Source organism: Schistocerca cancellata, chromosome 2 (genome assembly GCF_023864275.1).
Source record: "Schistocerca cancellata isolate TAMUIC-IGC-003103 chromosome 2, iqSchCanc2.1, whole genome shotgun sequence".
In the NCBI taxonomy this organism is placed as follows: domain Eukaryota; kingdom Metazoa; phylum Arthropoda; class Insecta; order Orthoptera; family Acrididae; genus Schistocerca; species Schistocerca cancellata.
This window is the reverse complement of record NC_064627.1, coordinates 1049049222-1049070843: the sequence shown is the minus strand read 5'-3', so window position 1 is coordinate 1049070843 and position 21622 is coordinate 1049049222. Positions and strand designations below refer to the sequence as shown.

Below are 21622 nucleotides of genomic sequence, written 5' to 3'. Positions count from 1 at the left end.
GCAGAGAAAAGGAGAAAACATCCACAATGTTCATTGGAAGAAAAGGTTTTGGAAAATCTCGTCGTCAGTTTTGTAAAGGCCTAGTCGCTACTGCTGTTGAGGACGAGTTGCCACAGTAATTACGGTAGGCCGAGTTTGTGAGCTCGTGAAACGGCTTCTGGTGCAGCGCACACGCTAAGACAATTTCTCCCTGCCACTATTAAACAGCTATGCCCAGGGTCAGGTAACAGAATCGGAGAACGAAGGTTCTACAACACTCTAACAAATTAATAACAAGGTCACACAATTGAGTTAAAAGTTTTACTTATCTTTGTGTCTGGACGAATGATAAATCTGCAACACTGCTTGTAATATAACACAAAAAGCCCATCAATGGCTAAGTACAAATAATCGTAGGTAAACTTCACAGTACACAGCAAACGCAATTTACAGCAACTGTCTGTTCTCTTCTAAGAGTTCACCAAACGACGTTCCCTGTCTAAGTCAGCCCTGGACGATGATGTATAACCAAGTGGGCGAGAAATGCTCTTCTGTCTTCCGAGTAGGCTTCTTGTCCGTTGTCGACCGGTCGTTGGCGGATTGTAGTCGGCCGACAATTGCCCGAGGCGAGGTCAATATCTTCATCAACAGCGCCGCCCGTGGCATCGGTGGAACTCACGCAAGTGGCGAGTCTCTATGCATTGGCAGCAGCTCGCATCTTTGCGCCTGTGGTGCTTTTGCCCTGGCTGTGTCTTGTTCGAACGACACAGTAGAAGGCAAATTCGGTTGATAGACATATAACTTTATTAATGTGCTACAAACTTGGAATTATAATTGAACCCTCAATTTTGTGGTTGGCCGGCCGGAGTGGCCGAGCGGTTAAAGGTGCTACAGTCTGGAACCGCACGACCGCTACGGTCGCAGGTTCGAATCCTGCCTCGGGCATGGATGTATGTGATGTCCTTAGGTTAGTTAAGTTTAAGTAGTTCTAAGTTCTAGGGGACTTATGACCACAGCAGTTGAGTCCCATAGTGCTCAGAGCCATTTGAACCAATTTTTTTTTTCTTTTTTTTTTTTCTTTTTTTTTTGTGGTTGCTTCAGGGAAAAAACTGATACCATCCAACAGTGACGACCCAGGGAAGGCATCAATTTGCGACCTTCCACTCTCCTGTTGCCGCGCCGGTTTCCTTCGCCATCTCTGCTGGAGACGACAAGAGCGATTACTTCCGCAGCCTCAATGCCATATCGACCGTGTTCCCCTGCTGCTTACGTCAAGAAAGGAAGAATGAATTGACTGTTGGTGTTAATAACGATCATCCTCCTTTACCTCCTCTGCATTAGTGTAGATGACGTGTCACTGAGCACATTTGTTCTGTGCATGCAGTACACGTGAGGCGCCTAGTTGTTTCCACTGCACTGTGTGGAATACGAAGGTTCTGTTGTAGTTCACTATAGTCTTCAAGTTGATGTCCCCAGCGCAGAAAACAGCACGCGTGTCGTAGATTCTGTATCTTGAGGCTGAAACTGACTTTTAGCGAGGTTCTGTTCTGAAATAATGTACCACTTCTTTGCGATGCCACTCGCGTATTTTAATATAGCCACACGAGAAGACTACATGATCTTAATACAACACCTTCTGATACAGCAAAGTACATGATCAAACACAATGTTTACGAAAAAGTATCTTTACACTATTTGTGGCACGTGTCTGTGCCTCATGACTACCGGAGTGAATCTCTTGATGCTGAATACTGGCAAACACATCATGCGACAGACAACATGTCTGTTCTTCTCGACTGCCTAATCCAGAGTGACTAACAGGAACTTAAATAAAAAATTGGAAATACGTCCTACGACAGACAACATGTCTGTTCTTCTCGACTGCCTAATCCAGAGTGACGAACAGCCCGAAACACTTCGCGCGTCATACCAGAAAAGGCGTGACCCGAACGCTTCCGAAGTGCATCGTTTGCAGTTTCGTCAGTCTTTTGTTTTTTATTCAAATTGTTTTTAATAATTCTAAAATGACTGATTGGTAGTCAGCTGTTGAGAGATATTTATATTAAAAAGTGAAGTCATTCCAATGATTAGTTTAACTCATAATAATAACTATACTTTAACGTTTTGACGCCCTTGTTCCGAACACAGCAGCCAATCACAGAGCAGTAGCATTATACAGGCGGTCTTTCTCACGAGAATGGTACTGAATCTAACATCTGCCACAGGTACCTCACACCACATTTCGTCATTTATATGCTTCTTGCGTCTCCACTGCTCTGGGAACAGCTTCTTGGAGCCTAATATGATGGCTGACTAAGCCAGAAATAATACATGCTCCACCTTCATCAGAATTTTTCAATCTTTGTTCGAAGGATACATTCATAATTGGAAGTAATAGCAAGAAAAAGTCGAAAATCAGTTATTTGAGAAAACCGTAATTTTGAGCGGCTTTAACCGTCAGGTTAAATTGGACGCGAGAAGAAACGGTGTAACCGAAAACCGGTTGTTTCAACATAAGCGCCATCCCTAGTTCCAGCTCTGTTGTTTGAGATCAGTTCCAACAACTGCGGCACGTTTACTCTCGTAAGATATTCGATGTTCAGTTATCTGTACAGGGAAAAGATTGCACGTCTCTTCCGGCAGTTACTGGGTCGCTGCACCTCAGTCGTTGTGTTAACAGGCGGCGCGGTTGCCCAACACCGGCGGAGTGACGCGGTCGTTGCCGCGCGGGACATCCCGGCGTTTCGGCTGCGACTGCGCCAGGCGGCGCGGCCGGCGGTCACAGCACATACGCCGAGCCTTCAGTAGCGTGGCAGCCGCGATGGCAGTGCAGCTGTGGTGCTTGCTGTTCGGCGTGCTCGTCGCTCTTCCAGAGCGACTGAATGGTTCGCACCTCGACGACCTCGTGGTCGAAACGGATCTGGGCAGGCTGCGTGGCTCCATCATAAAGTCGCGCAGCGGCCGGGACATTTACTCTTTCAGAGGTGTGCGTTTCGCCAAGCCTCCCGTGGGCGAGTTGCGTTTCAAGGTAAGGTATATGGCCTTGGTTACTTTTTCTTGGAGAGTTCGTCTGTTATAGACAGGATTCATCTCTTTAATTTTGCTGTTGTCTCAATGTAGACTGTGTCAATGTTTTCTGTGGTCAGATGACTTTCGTCATATAAAAAGTGCTATTTGTCGACACATACATTATCTATACAGGGTGGTCCATTGATAGTGACAGGACCAAATACCTCACGAAATAAGCCTCAAACGAAAAAACTACAAAGAACGAAACTCGTCTAACTTGAAGGGGGAAACCAGATGGCGCTATGGTTGGCCCACTAGATGGCACTGCCATAGGTCAAACGGATATCAACTGCGTTTTTTAAAATAGGAACCCCCATTTTTATTACATATTCGTGTAGTACGTAAAGGAATATGAATGTTTTAGTTGGACCACTTTTTTCGCTTTGTGATAGATGGCGCTGGAATAGTCACAAACGTATTACTGCGTGGCATCACGTAACATTCCGCCAGTGCGCACGGTATTTGCTTCGTGATACATTACCCGTGTTGAAATGGACCGTTTACCAACTGCGGAAAAGCTCGATATCGTGTTGATGTATGGCTATTGTGATCAAAATGCCCAACGGGCGTGTGCTGTGTATGCTGCTCGGTATCCTGGACGACATCATCCAAGTGTCCGGACCGTTCGCCGGATAGTTACGTTATTTCAGGAAACAGGAAGTGTTCAGCCACATGTGAAACGTCAACCACGACCTGCAACAAATGATGATGCCCAAGTAGGTGTTTTAGCTGCTGTTGCGGCTAATCCGCACATCAGCTGCAGACAAATTGCGAGAGAATCGGGAATCTCAAAAACGACGGTTTTGAGAATGCTACATCAACATCGAGTGCACCCGTACCATATTTCTATGCACCAGGAATTGCATGGCGACGATTTTGAACATCGTGTACAGTTCTGCCGCTGGGCACAAGAGAAATTACGGAACGATGACAGATTTTTTGCACGCCTTGTATTTAACGACGAAGCGTCATTCACCAACAGCGGTAGCATAAACCGGCATAATATGCTCAATTGGGCAACGGAAAATCCACGATGGCTGCGACAAGTGAAACATCAGCGACCTTGGCGGGTTAATGTATGGTGCGTCATTATGGGAGGAAGGATAATTGGCCCCCATTTTATCGAAGGCTATCTAAATGGTGCAATGTATGCTGATTTCCTACGTAATGTTCTACCGATGTTACTACAAGATGTTTCACTGCATGACAGAATGGCGATGTACTTCCAACATGATGGATATCCGGCACATAGCTCGGGTGCGGTTGAAGCGGTATTGAATAGCACAGGGCTTCCCAATGTGTGGTCCGCGAACCCCTTAGGGGTCCGCCGGCTCTTTCTAGGGGGTCCGCGGCCACCCTTCACCAAATAGTGTAAAATAATGAGTACAATTATTGAATAAAAATGTGAAAATCAAATTCGTCACTTTTTTTCGTGTGAAAAACATGTGTACTTTTACTTCAGGTCGCATTCCCAAGCAGCCTTTGCGGTTCCTAAGTGAGAACACATACACAGTTTCGTGCCGGAGAATGCGGCTTCTCTGATCGTCTGTTTCGCAACAATACGGGCGTCGTTTGTGCGCTGGCTCACGGCGGCAGATGCGCTGATACCTTTTACGCATGTGCGGAGCGAGCTTTGTCGACCAATCACAGCGCTCGCTGGCACGTATGCGGCCTCAGGCATCATTAAATGTTAAACTTGCTTTGTCAGTACACTACCTGTTTCATAAGTCAATCTTTGAAAGTTGTTTTCATTCATCTCTAAACCAAAGACTATTGATACTTTGGGGGGAGGGGGGGTCATTGGGAACATGGAACTTGCATTAAGAAGCTTTCAGTACCCATGGGTTTCGCTCTGAAATTTAAAGTTATTGTGCTCTTGACTGACTAGGGGTCCGCCATTAATTTTCGACTGAAGGAGAGGTCCACCAGCTGAAAAGGTTGGGATGCCCTGGAATAGCATATTTCATGACAGGTGGATTGGTTGTCGAAGCACCATACCATGTTCAAACGCACCTATTTTCTGTATTTTAATTTAAAGAACCTACGTGTTACCAACTGTTCGTCTAACATTGTGAGCCATATGTTAGTGACTATTACAGCGCCATCTATCGCAAAGCGAAAAATCTGGTCCCACTAAAACATTCATATTTCTTTACGTACTACACGAATATGTAATAAAAAATGGGGGTTCCTATTTAAAAAAAACGCAGTTGATATCCGATTGACCTATGGCAGCGCCATCTAGCGGGCCAACCATAGCGCCATCTGGTTTCCCCCTTCAAGCTGGACAAGTTTCGTTCTTTGTAATTTTTTCGTTTGACGTTTATTTCGTGAGATATTTCGCCCGTTCATGATCAATTTAGTAGTTGCAAACCAGCGTGAAGTGCATGGCAGAAGGTATTTTGCAGTGTACAAACAATCTGACGTACTCTAGACAACGTTGAGTGCAATCTCAAAGGCTGAATCTACCACCACCAAAAACACTACAACGCTATGCTCTAAACGTAGAATAACGAGAACAGATTATTCAATGTGAAGTCAACAGTATATATCAATAGAGAAATTCTGATTAAGAAAAATAAAACGAAACTACCGAACTTTCACCTACAGTCTCCTGTATATTTGCATATTAGGTGCAAGAATTCTGCAAACCATTGTGAAGTGCGTGGCCGAGAGAATTTTGCAGTGTACATGTCATGGGTCTTTCTACTCCAATGATGTATGAAGCGCCGGAATAAAGACTACTTAAAGCGTCTGTACGCGCTGTAATTACTCTAACCTTGCCTTCACTGTTCATACGGGCCGGCCGAGGTGGCCGACCGGTTCTAGGCGCTACAGTCTGGAACCGCGCGACCGCTACGGTCGCAGGTTCGAATCCTGCCTCGGGCATGGATGTGTGTGATGTCCTTAGGTTAGTTAGGTTTAAGTAGTTCTAAGCTCCAGGGGACTGATGACCTCAGAAGTTAAGTCCCATAGTGCTCAGAGCCATTTGAACCATTTGTCCATACGGTTGAGGTGCGTAGTGCGCTGAGGTATAGTTGTAGATTCTTCAAAAAAAGTCTGATTCTACAAGCTTTGTAAACAATAGGCCTATTTCGCGAGATAGTTTGGGGTGTATCTACAAGCACCCGCCAGTTGTGTTTTTCACCCGCTTTTCCCCACGAGTCAGACGCACCTGTTCATGATGCTCTTCTTTGAATACCTTCAGTATCCACTGTTAGTACCATTTAGTTCGGGTCCCATACACTTTAGCGATATTGTAATGTAGGACAACAAGTGTTTTGCGAACAGTCTCACTTGTTACCTGAATGCGTTTCTCCCGCATCCTGCCACCGAACACTGTCTGATACCTATTTTACATACAACTATTCGTATGTGATCACTCTATTTCATAGCCACACGAATTGCTACACCAAGGTATGTGTGAGTTGACTGACTTTCATTGTTTTTCATTAAATGCATTTTAATCATTAGCTATTTATTTATCCCATTTGTCATTTGCCGGCGTCAGTTATTAACCATCATCCAGGATGTCTATAAACAGCAACATTTAAAAAGTTACGAAAGTTCAGTGTATACAAAAATAGCAAAACTCTACAAATGTATAGGTACAAAATTCCATTTCTATACTTGTAGGGTACAATAGATTAGTTGAAAATATCCCTTATTCCTTTGGAGCTGAACAATACCGAAGATATCCAGTGAAATTATACAAACACCTGACATAATTTGTTGACATGTGAAACAAACAGACAGACAGACAGTCAGACAAAGTGAAACTTTAGAGTAACATTATTGCTTTTATTACGTAACTTGTTATGCACCCTGAACCAGGTGACCACATTTGTTGTTGTAAACATATCTAGTTTCACCAGTATGCGGTTCCACTTTTATCTTGTGCCTGTTTTTACTGTAACTTTCAGTATTAATGTTTTTCTCTTTTTGCTTACGTTCGGCCAATAATGTTGGTAAAGATGTTCTGTTCCTGCACTATACCACTGTGCTACCTATGCAGTACAAATTTACTGTCTTTGAAATTACGTGAATGCTGAGGGATTCTTCCAGTAATTGTTCGTCTTGTTTTTTCTTGATGTCTATTTGACATGAGATATGACTGTCAGTATTCTAAGACAAATTGTCAGGTGTTTCTACAATTTCATTAGATATTTTCGATATTGTTCAGCTTCAGAGGAATGTGGGATGCTTTTAACAACTCTGTTGTACCCTGTAAGTATACAAATGGAATTTTGCACTCATATATTTGTTGAGTTTTGCTGTTTTTGTATGCACTGTACTTTCATATTTTTTTTAATGTTGACAGACATCCTGGATGATGGTTAATATCTAAAACTGGTAGACGACTAATGGGACAAATAAACAGCTGATGGTTGAAATGCATTTTAGATACTTTACGACTGTTGAACCTCACCTTATGGAAAGGTTTTAACTGTGAATCGTTAATATCTTACTGTGGATAGGCCTAATACTTTTCTGCATTTTGTGAAGTGCATAATTTTACAGTTTCCACATATCATCCTACGCTAAATGCAGAACAAGAGTAAAGCAATGTCAGAATGCAGTAAATGTCCCGGGTTTTCTGCAGACGAAGTTCTGCTGCGGTGTGGACAAGAGGTACATCACAGTGTAAGAATTAAATGGCGCGGGAACTGGAAACGCACTCCAACGTTGAACTACGCGGGGCAGTACGAAATTTGAGGCCAAAACGGCGTAATTGCACACTGAGATTCTGGCGGTATATGGCTCAAACGCAATGTCGCTTCTAGCGGTAGTGAAATGTTGCCAACAACTTGACCAAGGCCACTCAGACGTGGTTGATGCTGGTCGGCAAGTCCACACCTTGAACCACACAACTTTCGTCTTTTCGGCAGGCTGAAAGAACATCTGGGAAGAAAGGAATTTTCCGACGACGAGGATATTCACACAGCGTTTGTCGAACGGATCCGTGACCAACGAGCGAATTTCCATTGGTGCGGAGTTGAATTATTAGCAGGACGTTCCGTGTGTTGTTTACAGAGACTTGGCGACTATGGTGAAAAACTTCATGTACCTGTGTCAGTATGAACTGTAGTGCAGCTTTCAATAAAAGTCACTCGGCCTGCCATATAGTGTGTAACTTACTTTTTGAAGTCGCTTCATATTTCTGTATATTTAAAGCAAGTTGCCTATTGTGCACCGTTTTCAAATCTTAATATGGATATTTGAGCTGTTTCTTTTTCACGTAGTGCTTCAGGACAAACAAATGCGCCATCTGTCAACAGTCTGGGGTTACTGTTAATGTTGTCTACCAGATCACTAATATACACTACTGGCCATTAAAATTGCTACACCAAGAAGAAATGCATATGATAAACGGGTATTCATTGGACAAATATATTATACTAGAGCTGATATGTGATTACATTTTCAAGCAATTTGGGTGCATAGATCCTGAGAAATCAGTACCCAGAACAACCACCTCTGGCCGTAATAACGGCCTTGATACGCCTGGGCATTAAGTCAAACAGAGCTTGGATGGCGTGTACAGGTACAGCTGCCCACGCAGCTTCAACATGATACCACAGTTCATCAAGAGTAGTGACTGGCGTATTGTGACGAGCAAGTTGCTCTGCCACCATTGACCAGACGTTTCCAGTTGGTGAGAGATCTGGAGAATGTGCTAGCCAGGGCAGCAGTCGAACATTTTCTGTATCCAGAAAGGCCCGTACAGGACCTGCAACATGCGGTCGTGTATTATCCTGCTGAAATGTAGGGTTTCGCAGGAATCGAATGAAGGGTAGAACCACGGGTCGTAACACATCTGAAATGTAACATCCACTGTTCAAAGTGCCGTCAATGCGAACAAGAGGTGACCGAGACGTGTAGCCAATGGCACCCCATACCATCACGCCGGGTAATACGCCAGTATGGTGATGACGAATACACGCTTCCAATGTGCGCTCGCCGCGATGTCGCCAAACACGGATGCGACCATCATGATGCTGTAAACAGAACCTGGATTCATCCGAGAAATTGACGTTTTGCCATTCGTGCACCCAGGTTCGTCGTTGAGTACACCATCGCAAGCGCTCCTGTCTGTGATGCAGCGTCAAGGGTAATCGCAGCCATGGTCTCCAAGCTGATAGTCCACGCTGCTGCAAACGTCATCGAACTGTTCGTGTAGATGGTTGTTGTCTTGCAAACGTCCCCATCTGTTGACTCAGGGATCGAGACGTGGCTGCACGATCCGTTACAGCCATGCGGATAAGATGCCTGCCATCTCGACTGCTAGTGATAAGAGGCTGTTGGGATCCAGCACTGCGTTCCGTATTTCCATCCTGAACCCACCGATTCCATATTCTGCTAACAGTCATTGGATCTCGACCAACGCGAGCAGCAATGTCGCGATACGGTAAACCGCAATCGCGATAGGCTACATCCGACCTTTATCAAAGTCGTAAACGTGATGGTACGCATTTCTCCTCCTTACAAGAGGCATCACAACAACGTTTCACCAGGAAACGCCGGTCAACTGCTGTTTGTGTATGTGAAACAGGTTGGAAACTTTCCTCATGTCAGCACGTTTTAGGTGTCGCCACCGGCGCCAACCTTGTATGAATGCTCTGAAAAGCTAATCATTTGCAGATCACAGCATCTTCTTCCTGTCGGTTAAATTTATCATCTGTAGCACGTCATCTTCGTGGTGTAGCAATTTTAATGGCCAGTAGTGTACATTCTCAGCAAAGGTCCCTACAGTTTTCCCTCTGGGACTCCCGAAATCGATGGCTTTCCATCCAGAAAAAACAAGTTGCATCCTCCCTATCAAGAAATACGCAAATTCAGTCACAAATTTTAATGCATGCCCCACATGATCGTTCTTTTGTTAATGCGCGTTGATTTGGTTCCGAGTCGAATGTTTTTAAAAAGTCAAGAAATACTGTATCCATCTGAAGAAAAAGCTACGATGCCGATACTTAACCTTAAAAGCTGATTCTAGTTTTGCTTAAGTTCTTGGCTGATATCGAAAGTCGACAACGTATGCTAACGGGGTGACGATCGACCCTGAGATAGCCAGTTGGTGCCATTATCGCAGAAAAAATTTGTCAGCTATATAGTAGGATTTGACCAAAAGAGAGGACACGAAGGCGGTGGCATATTGTTCCCCGCCATCAAATTGTAAGCCAGTGTCCTGGGTTAAATTCCAAAGTATGTGCGCTGCGTTGAATCCATCCATCAGTGCCGACCTTGCGCTCGTCAACCTCCTTGCTGCTACTCGATACGAGTTGAACGTAGACAGCGTGGTAACACCCCATTGCAGCCTCCTCTTTCATCATTACCATCGCACCCACAATACACTACACTGCTCCTGCTCTCTAATCGCCAGTTCTAAGTAAGCACAATGAGAGGCAAAAAGAGTGCCAGGCCCGAATACTTTAGAGTCCAAGAACAATGCAGTGAGCCTGCCCAAGTCCACAAGTGCCAGTGTTCAGAGCCATTGTCAGGTAGAAGCAACATAATAGCTAGGATACAGTATATGTCGATTGTCGATATTCATTGCTACACTATGTGATCAAAAGTATCCGGACACCCCCAAAAACATAAGTTTCTCATATTAGGTGAATTGTGCTGCCACCAACTGACAGGTAATCCATATCAGCGACCTTTGTAATCATTAGACATCGCGAGAGAGCAGAATGGGGCGCTCTGCGCAACTCATGGACTTCGCACGTGGGCAGGTGATTGGGTGTCAGTTACGTCATACATCTGTACGTGAGGTTTCCACACTTTTAAGCATCCCTGGGTCCACTGTTTCTGATATGAAAGTGAAGTGGAAACGTGAAGGGACACGTACAGCACAAAAGCGTACAAGCCGACGTCGTCTGCTGACCGACTGAGACCGCCGACAGTTGAAGAGGGTCGTAATGTGTAAGGCACACATCTATGCAGACCATCACACAGGAATTCCAAACTGCATCAGGATCCACTGCAAGTACTATGACAGGCGGGAGATGAGAAAACTTGGCTTTCATGGTCGAGCGGCTGCTCATAAGCCACACATCACTCCGGTAAATGCCAAAAGACGCCTCGCTTGGTGTAAGGAGCGTAAAATTTGGACGACTGAACGGTGGAAAAACGTTGTGTGGAGTGACGAATCACGGTACGCAATGTGGCGCTCCGATGGCAGTGTGTGGGTATGCCGAATGCCCGGTGAACGTCATCCGCCAGCGTGTGTAGTGCCAACAGTAAAATTCGGAGGCGGTGGTGCTTTGGTGTTGTCGTGTTTTTCATGGAGAGGGCTTGCACCCTTTTTTGTTTTGCGTGGCACTATCACAGCACAGGCCTACAGTGATGTTTTAACCACCTTCTTGCTTCCCAGTATTGACGAGCAATTCGGGGTTGGTGTTTGAATCTTTCAACACGATCGAGTACCTGTTCATAACGCACGGCCTGTGGCAGAGCTGTTACACGACAGTAGCATCCCTGTAATGGACTGCCCTGCACAGCGTCCTTACCGGAATCTTATACAGCACCTTTGGGATGTTTTGGAACGCCAAATTCGTGCTAGGCCTCACCGACCGACAACATTACCACTCCTCAGTGCAGCACCGTGAAGAATGGGCTGCCGTCCCCCAAGAAACCTTCCAGCACCTGATTGAACGGAAGCCTGCGAGAGTGGAAGCTGTCATCTAGCCTAAGGGTGGGCCAACACCATACTGAATCCCAGAATTACCGATGGAGGGCGCCCCGAACTTGCAAGTCATTTTCAGCTAGGTCTCTGGATACTTTTGATCACATGGTGTGTTTAACTCATCGTATCATTTCTTTCGAAAATCATTATTCGAGCCCGTAAACACAGTTGAAATATAAGAACTCAACGTCGGTAGAATTACTACAACGAAGAGCGTTTTACATCTGCTTCGATGGCTGATTGGATAGGCTGACGGTTTACGAACGTAAAGGACGAGCGTTCGAATCTAGCTACAGTCAACTGTCATTTTCTGTTGATTTAGACCTATGCAGCTAATTCGCTACAAATTGTGCAACTGTAGGTAGCTTCATGCAACACTATGAGCAGTGGCCTTTTACGAATTGTCCGTCTCCAACTGCCCACTACATGCAGTTCCCTTCGCTGTGTTCAGCCGGAAGCCGGTTAAGATGAACCAGGATTCCATTTTTAATGGTATTGAAACCGATTGTCGTATCAGAAATACACTGTCACTTACAAGATATCAAAAACATAACAATACTCCAAATTGATGCTTCAGCCTTCACACCTTTTGGGTCAAACTGAATCAGGTGCTGTGGTAGGTCCACAACCGATTATATTGAGATAGGGAACCAATGCTCAGAAATGCAAATTTTTTGTGTTGTGGACATACACAGCGTACACTGCATAACAACAACGTACCTCACAGGCCTTGTTAAAAGTGACGACCATCAGTCTCAACACGTGCATGGCAATGGTACATCAAGTTCTGCCACACTCTCTCGAAGACCATAGTGTCTGTTGTACCAGGAGACAGGCAGATTTGATCCTAACAAGCAGCTCTTCATCCATTTCTATGGGTATTTCATACGCCAACGTCCTACATAAACCTAGAGGAAAAATTCCGGAGGTATGAGATTCGGCGATCGCGCTGGCCATGGACAGGACCTCCTGTTCCAATCCAATGATGAGAGTACGGGTTGTTCAGCCGCTCATGGACAATTAACATCCAAGTGGACTAGTGCGCTGTCGTAGTGGAACGACGTCCTCTCACGGACTAAAAAGTGGTGCAGTCTCAAAGAACTGTGGCAGCACAACTCACAGAAACATCAGGTAAAGAGGAATAGTCAAACGAAGTGGTAGCAAATAAGGTCCTATTAGGTGATCATATACACTCCTGGAAGTTGAAATAAGAACACCGTGAATTCATTGTCCCAGGAAGGGGAAACTTTATTGACACATTCCTGGGGTCAGATACATCACATGATCACACTGACAGAACCACAGGCACATAGACACAGGCAACAGAGCATGCACAATGTCGCCACTAGTACAGTGTATATCCACCTTTCGCAGCAATGCAGGCTGCTATTCTCCCATGGAGACGATCGTAGAGATGCTGGATGTAGTCCTGTGGAACGGCTTGCCATGCCATTTCCACCTGGCGCCTCAGTTGGACCAGCGTTCGTGCTGGACGTGCAGACCGCGTGAGACGACGCTTCATCCAGTCCCAAACATGCTCAATGGGGGACAGATCCGGAGATCTTGCTGGCCAGGGTAGTTGACTTACACCTTCTAGAGCACGTTGGGTGGCACGGGATACATGCGGACGTGCATTGTCCTGTTGGAACAGCAAGTTCCCTTGCCGGTCTAGGAATGGTAGAACGATGGGTTCGATGACGGTTTGGATGTACCGTGCACTATTCAGTGTTCCCTCGACGATCACCAGTGGTGTACGGCCAGTGTAGGAGATCGCTCCCTACACCATGATGCCGGGTGTTGGCCCTGTGTGCCTCGGTCGTATGCAGTCCTGATTGTGGCGCTCACCTGCACGGCGCCAAACACGCATACGACCATCATTGGCACCAAGGCAGAAGCGACTCTTATCGCTGAAGACGACACGTCTCCATTCGTCCCTCCATTCACGCCTGTCGCGACACCACTGGAGGCGGGCTGCACGATGTTGGGGCGTGAGCGGAAGACGGCCTAACGGTGTGCGGGACTGTAGCCCAGCTTCATGGAGACGGTTGCGAATGGTCCTGGCCGATACCCCAGGAGCAACAGTGTCCCTAATTTGCTGGGAAGTGGCGGTGCGGTCCCCTACGGCACTGCGTAGGATCCTACGGTCTTGGCGTGCGTCGCTGCGGTCCGGTCCCAGGTCGACGGGCACGTGCACCTTCCGCCGACCACTGGCGACAACATCGATGTACTGTGGAGACCTCACGCCCCACGTGTTGAGCAATTCGGCAGTACGTCCACCCGGCCTCCCGCATGCCCACTATACGCCCTCGCTCAAAGTCCGTCAACTGCACATACGGTTCACGTCCACGCTGTCGCGGCATGCTACCAGTGTTAAAGACTGCGATGGAGCTACGTATGCCACGGCAAACTGGCTGACACTGACGGCGGCGGTGCACAAATGCTGCGCAGCTAGCGCCATTCGACGGCCAACTCCGTGGTTCCTGGTGTGTCCGCTGTGCCGTGCGTGTGATCATTGCTTGTACAGCCCTCTCGCAGTGTCCGGAGCAAGTATGGTGGGTCTGACACACCGGTGTCAATGTGTTCTTTTTTCCATTTCCAGGAGTGTACAATGCCCGCCCATATGCTGACAGACAGTCGTTGCTGGCGGCCACCGAAATGGGTGTGCTAGGAATTCTCAAAAAAATGGTTCAAATGGCTGTGACTTAACATCTGTAGTCATCAGTCCCCTAGAACTTAGAATTACTTAAACCTAACTAACCTAAGGACATCACACACATCCATGCCCGAGGCAGGATTCGAACCTGCGACCGTAGCAGTCGCGCGGTTCCGGACTGAGCGCCTGAGGAATTCTCCTCACCCCATACATGCGCCGTTGCAATACAGGCATTGAGACTGCCGCTCGTCGCTTCCAACAATGACTATGAGCTACGTTGTTGTTACGTGGTCTACGCTGTATGTCCATAACACACTAACTAAGCATTTTCGACCATTGGTTCCTTATCTGAATATAGACGGCTGCGGACCTACTGTCACCTGTTTAATTTGACCCAAAAGGTTTGACACGCCCTGTATAAGCTCTATAGTTTCTAACGAAGTAGGAAGGATATAAAATGTAAACTGGCAATGCCAAGAAAAGCATTTCTGAAGAGGAGAAACTTATGAACATCAAATACAGATTCAAGTGTTAACGGACCTTTTATAAAGGTATTTGTCTGTAGTGTAACCTTGTATGGAAGCGAAAGATGGGCGATAAATAGTCCAGACCAGAAGAGAACAGGAACTTTTGAAATGTGGGGCTACAGAACAATGATGAAGATTAGATGGATGGATCATGTAATTAATGAGGAGGTACTGAATACAACTGGAGAAAAATAAATTTGTGGCACAACTTGACTAAAATAATTGATCAGTTGATCGGACACATTCTGAGACATTAGGTATCACCAATTTAGTATTGGGAGGGGAGTCTGGGGGATAAAGATTGCAGGAGGAGACCAAGAGACGAGTACAGTAAGCAGGTTCGAATAGAGTCTGTTGAAGGAGTTATTCGTAGATGGAAAAACTTGCACGCAGCAGCATGGAGAGCTGCATCAAACCAGTCTTCGGACTGAAGAGCACAATACAACAAGAATGGCATCGGCTAATAGCGTGCTCCACAAATACGTACTGAATATGGTGTGGCCACTATGCAGCTAACGCCCCCTCTGTGGCATCAATCAAGTCTTGGTGAGAGCATGTAGTTAGGTACAACCTTCAGAAAAGCAGATGGTTCATCGTCTCTTCTTCACCACATTCGCATAATGCAGAATCACTGGCAAATCCCCACTTTCTGACGTCGACTTTCGTTCTCCCACTCCAAGACGCCGTCTGTCCTGGAAGGCGGCTGGGTCTGGAATGTCATCTCATGACTGAGGGCAGTACACGATCCCTTGTATACAGTTTGGACAGTGCACGTGGGTACAGCAACAAATCGGGAAACTTCATTCACGGTGCGGTCATAGGCATGTCGAAAGACTATAGTTCATTTCTGGCAATCCGTCGCGTCATATCGTCCACCCATCTTACTGCTTTGGTTCCACACAAGTCGCATGGCACACATGTGGCACTTCATGCCACGACATACGTCAGTAGTAGAGGGTCACGTGACCGCCTGGTACTTAGTTCTGCAGCATCTTCAGTGCTCCAAGGTGACCTCTGCGCCCTTCAATAGTGGTAATTGATAAAAGAGGCCGTCAAATAAAAAGGAAACAGCGTGGTAGAGGCTTTAAACTCAACTAAATTCTTAGGGGTTACAATTACCAATAACATAGTTGGAACGATCGCATAAATAATGTTGTAGGGAAATCAAGCCAAGGACTGCGATTTTTTAGCAGAACATTTAGACAAGAAGAGAATGGGGGCTTTCGAAATGTGGTGCTACATAAGAATGCTGAAGATTAGATGGATGGATCACGTAACTAATGAGGGGGTACTGAACAGAATTGGGGAGAAGAGGAATTTGTGGCACAACTTGACTAAAAGAAGGGATCGGTTGGTAGGACACATACTGCGGCATCGAGGGATCACCAATTTAGAATTGGAGGGTGAAAATCGCAGAGGGAGACCAAGAGATGAATGCACTAAGCAGATTCAGATTCAGAAGGTTGTAGGTTGCAGCAGGTACTTCGAGATGAAGAAGTTTGCACAGGATAGGGTAGCATGGAGAGCTGCATCACACCAGTCTCAGGACTGAAGACCGCAACAGCAACATTTAGAAAATGTAGCAGGTCTACTAAAGAGATTGCTTACACTCCGCTTGTCCGCCGTCTTCTGGAGTATTGCTGTGTGGTGTGCGATCCGCATCAGGTAGGATTGACGGAGGACATCGAAAAAGTTCAGATAAGGGCAGCTCGTTTTGTATTATCGCGAAACAGGAGACAGAGTGTGACGGATATCATTAAAGAATTTGGGTTACAGTCATTAAAACAAAGGCGTTTTTCGTTGCAGCAGGTCCTTATCATGAAATTTCAATCACCAACTTTATCCTCAGAGTGTGAAAATATTTTGATGGCGCCCACCTACATAGGTAGAAACGATCATCACAATGAAATAAGAGAAATCAGAGCACCTTCATAAAGATATAAGCGTTCGTTTTTCCCTCGCACCTTTTGAGAGTGGAACGGTAGAGAAGTAGCTTAAAGGTGGTCCGACGACCCATGTGCCAGGCACCTAACTGTGAACTACAGAGTAATCATTTGGGCGTAGATATAGATGTTTATTGTTTCGACAGCACTGGCCACAGCTGTTAAAACATTTGTCCCACTGTGCGACAATACGCTCAATGGCTTCATGGAAAAATATTCATGGTTGCCAGGCGTGCACGTTTTCGTCCGAAGCGAATCGACAGCCACAAATATGATTCTTCGTGGCACCTAAAATATGGAAAGCGTATGGGGAGAGATCGCGACTGCATGGAGACAGTGTAAGGATTTTCCAGAGAAATTTCTGCAGCGTAATAGAAACAACATGTGGGCTCGCCAATTTTGCTTCGGACTAAGAGGTGTACCTCTGGGTACAATCATGGTTACGTAGGCAACCGGGCACATTTTTCCGTGGAGGCATTGACCGTCTTGTCTCACAGTGGGATAAATTTAGTAACATATATGGTCATTACTTTCTAAATAATGAAAAGTTTACTTATTTTTTTTCACCTCTCTCTTTTTCATTTCACTGACATACTTTTCTGTCCAATGAGCTTACTTGCTCCAATTGGAATAGACGAGAATAACATACGTATAGCAGAGCTGCTCTATGTAAAATGCTGTGTACGATGAAACTTTCTGGCAGATTCAAACTGCGAGGCGGGCCGAGACTCGAACTCGGAACCTTTGCCTTTCGCGGGCAAGTGTTCTACCAACTGAGCTACCCAAGCACGAGTCACGCCCCGTCCTCACAGCTTTACTTCTGCCAGTATCTCGCCTCCTACCTTCCATACTTTTCAGAAGCTCTCCTGTGAACCTTGCAAAACAAGCACTCCTGAAATAAAGGGTATTGCGGAGACATGGGTTAGCCACAGCCTGGGGGATGTTTCCAGAATGAGATTTTTCACTCTGCAGCGGAGTGTGCGCTGATATGAAACTTCCTGGCAGATTACAACAGTGTGTTTGGTTAGCTCAGTTGGTCGCCGGCACGGTTGCTCAGCGTCTTCGGTCAGAGGGCTAGCTGCCATCTGTAATAAAAAAAAAACTGAATCAATGCAACACTGAACTTGAACGGGTGTCCTGGGACATTCGCACCGAACAAATGCAACGAACAAAACCGAACAAAATGAGAACAATTTTTTTAAAAAAAAGTTGGTAGAGCACTTGCCCGCGAAAGACAAAGGTCCCGAGTTCGAGTCTCTCAATTTTAATCTGCCAGGAAGTTTCATATCAGCGCACACTCCGCTGCATAGTGAAAATCTCATTCTGCTGTGTATGATGTTTGGCCGCTTCAGACATGTTTCTTGTGTCTTATATCAGTTTCGTACCCTACATACACTGCCTAGCAAAAAGAGTGAAGCACTCCGTAGACATGGTCGGATATCAGTGTAACTAACCATCGGCGGGTATGTAAATGACTAGAGCTGCAGTTTTCTGCGACAGGCAGTGCCGCCAAGGCCAGCCATCAGTGGCAGGGTCAGTGGCAGGCCACTGCCTCCACAGCGCACCAAACAAAAACACACGACTTCGCGCCGCGTTGGACAAGTTCCCAGTGCTTAACGGAGATCTTATTAGTCTACCGCAGTATCATTGCACCTGGGAATGAGCGCGTTTCGGTCGGGTTATCGTCAGGTTTTATCGTGAGTTTTCACGAAAACACACTGAACCACTTGATAGTACATGCACAACTGTCTTGAAATCATTCACAGTGCGATACGTTTTCCTCAACCACCATTGTACCTGTTTTGCTGTAGCGTGACCGCGGGTTTCTGATAACGGCCACGGGAGGCCAAGTGCAATTTATCGTAGTCGGATAATAGTTTACAGTACGCTGCAGATGCTCTTTTTTCGTCGTAATATCTGTATCCTAGCACACCTGTTGGCGTACATAGTCCCTAAATCGTTACTGCACTCCACTGGACAAAATGTGAGGTGAATGTCCTCATAAAAGATGGCAACCAGCGGAAGATAATCAGTCATCATCACTGCCCATCTGGACCACGCCATCCAATTAAATACCCGAGAACATTTCAAAATCGGCATACTCTGGGAAAGCCAACAATCATGCACACATTTTCATAGTTCTCGTTCGAAATGGCTTCATAATATAAGTTAAGTTGTTTGTAAAACTTGTATATGTACTTATCACACTACTTGCCTACAAACAGGCACTAATGACGACTCGCATAGAACAAGAAGTACAGGTTGGATACACTTGAACTTTCGCTACTTCAGCCAGTGTAGACGGAAAACTACACACATCAAAAAAAGTTTTGCATCACCTCGGTTCCGAGAGTTCCGGACCTGTACAGAAAATTGGAACAGAGATCAACATAAACATCATTTCTGCCCTTTCTATTGCTCATGAAAACCACACATTGCATGTTGTATCACGATACAGCAAGACCTTCAGAGGTGGTGGTCCAGATTGCTGCACACACCGGCACCTCTAATACCCAGTAGCGCGTCCTCTTGCATTGATGCATGCCTGTATTCGTCGTGGCATACTATCCACAAGTTCATCAAAGCACTGTTGGTCCAGTTTGTCACACCCCTCAACGGCAATTCGGCGTAGATCCCTCAGAGTGGTTGGTGGGTCACGTCGTCCTTAAACAGCCCTTTTCAATCTATCCCAGACATGTTTGATAGGGTTCATGTCTGGAGAACATGCTGGCCACTCTAGTCGAGCGATGTCGTTCTCCTGAAGGAAGTCATTCACAAGACGTGCACGATGGGGGCGAAGACGAATGCCTCGCCAATATGCTGCCGATATGGTTGCACTATCGGTCGGAGGATGGCATTCACGTATCGTACTGCGGTTACGGAGCCTTCCATGACCACCAGCGGCGTACGTCGGCCCCACATAATGCCACCCCAAAACAGCAGGAAACCTCCACCTTGCTGCACTCGCTGGACAGTGTGTCTAAGGCGCTCAGCCAAACCGGGTTCCCTCCAAACACGTCTCCGACGATTGTCTGGTTGCAGGTGTATGCGACACTCATCGGTGAAGAGAACGTGTGGGCAATCCTGAGCGGTCCATTCGGCGTGTTGTTGGGCCCATCTGTACCTCGCTGCATGGTGTCATGGTTGCAAAGATGGACCTCGCCATGCACGTCGCTAGTAGGTTGCGCATAATGCAGCCTGCTGCGCACAGTTCGAGTGATAACACGACGTCCCGCGGCTGCATGAAAAGCACTATTCAACGTGGTGTCGTTGCTGTCAGGGTTCCTCCGAATCATAATCCGTAGGTAGCGGCCATCCACTGCAGTAGTAGTCCTTGGGCGGCCTGAGCAAGGCATGTCATCGACAGTTCCTGTCTCTCTGTATCTCCTCCATGTCCGAACAACATCCCTTTGTTTCACTCCGAGACGCCTGGACACTTCTCTTGTTGAGAGCTCTTCCTGGCACAAATTAACAATGCGGACGCGATCGAACCGCGGTATTGACCGTCCAGGCATGCATTAACTATAGACAGTATGAGCCGTGTACCTCCTTCCTGGTGGAATGACTGGAACTGATAGGCTATCGGAAGCTCTCCGTCAAATAGGCGCTGCTCATGCATGGTCGTTTACATCTTTGGGCGCGGTTAGTGACACCTCTGAACAGTCAAAGGGACTGTGTCTGAGATACAATATCCACAGTCAGCGTCTGTCTTCAGGAGTTCTGTGAACTGAGGTGATGCAAAACTTTTTTTGATGTGTGTATTTACCGTTTGAGTACCCAACTGCGGATTATGCGTTGCAGGATTTATTAACACTGACACGGCGATGTAAGGTTAAAAACACAAGCATCACTGTGCATTTCTGCTGTAAACAGTGAACATTGGTCTGGACAAGGTGTGCAAGCCTTTATTTGCAAAGATATTTTATGTAAACAATTGCAACAATGCTGCTGCTGCCTGCATCTCGTGGTCGTGCGGTAGCGTTCTCGCTTCCCACGCCCGGGTTCCCGGGTTCGATTCCCGGCGGGTTCAGGGATTTTCTCTGCCTCGTGATGGCTGGGTGTTGTGTTCTGTCCTTAGGTTAGTTAGGTTTAAGTAGTTCTAAGATCTAGGGGACTGATGACCGTAGATGTTAAGTCCCGTAGTGCTCAGAGCCATTTGAACCATTTGAATGCTGCTGCTCTTCGCAAGTGTCGACGCATTAAGGAAATTCGGAGAGGTCCTCATTCCGCACCGAATTTGAGGAATATGATTCGGATGTTCGAATTAACAGGTGATATAGGAACTGTTCCTAGGAGAGGCCGACGGCCAAATGCGCCTCAAATTGTTGAAGAAGTAACTGCCATTGCTGAGAATTCCGGACGCAATGTGCGATCTTGTGGCAGCTCACGAGCTGTCTCACGACAGCTGAACATTCTGGCTCACCGTTGTTTCGGGTAGTAGTAGAGCAGTCTTTTGTGTCCTTCCAGGTGTCGTGGATACAGAAGGTTGTCAGTGTGGTGTCACCGCCAGACACCACACTTGCTAGGTGGCAGCCTTTAAATCGGCCGCGGTCCGTTAGTATACGTCGGACCCGCTTGTCGCCACTATCAGTGATTGCAGACCGAGCGCTGCCACACGGCAGGTCTAGAGAGACTTCCTAGCACTCGCCCCAGTTGTACAGCCGACTTTGCTAGCGATGGTTCACTGACAAAATACGCTCTCATTTGCCGAGACGATAGTTAGCATAGCCTTCAGCTACGTCATTTGCTACGACCTAGCCATTAC

At 46.4% G+C, this 21622-nt stretch overlaps 1 protein-coding gene across 1 annotated transcript in view; it reads left to right on the top strand.

Annotated features, from left to right (window-relative positions):
- The first annotated feature begins 2741 nt into the window (after nt 1-2741).
- The window catches only part of LOC126149349 (esterase E4-like), a 97516-nt gene continuing 78635 nt past the window's right edge, over nt 2742-21622 (top strand). The window contains exon 1 of the mRNA XM_049915809.1: nt 2742-3007. Coding sequence (XP_049771766.1) covers nt 2801-3007 — 207 coding nt within the window. The 5' untranslated portion in view covers nt 2742-2800. The remainder of the gene's footprint in view (nt 3008-21622) is intronic.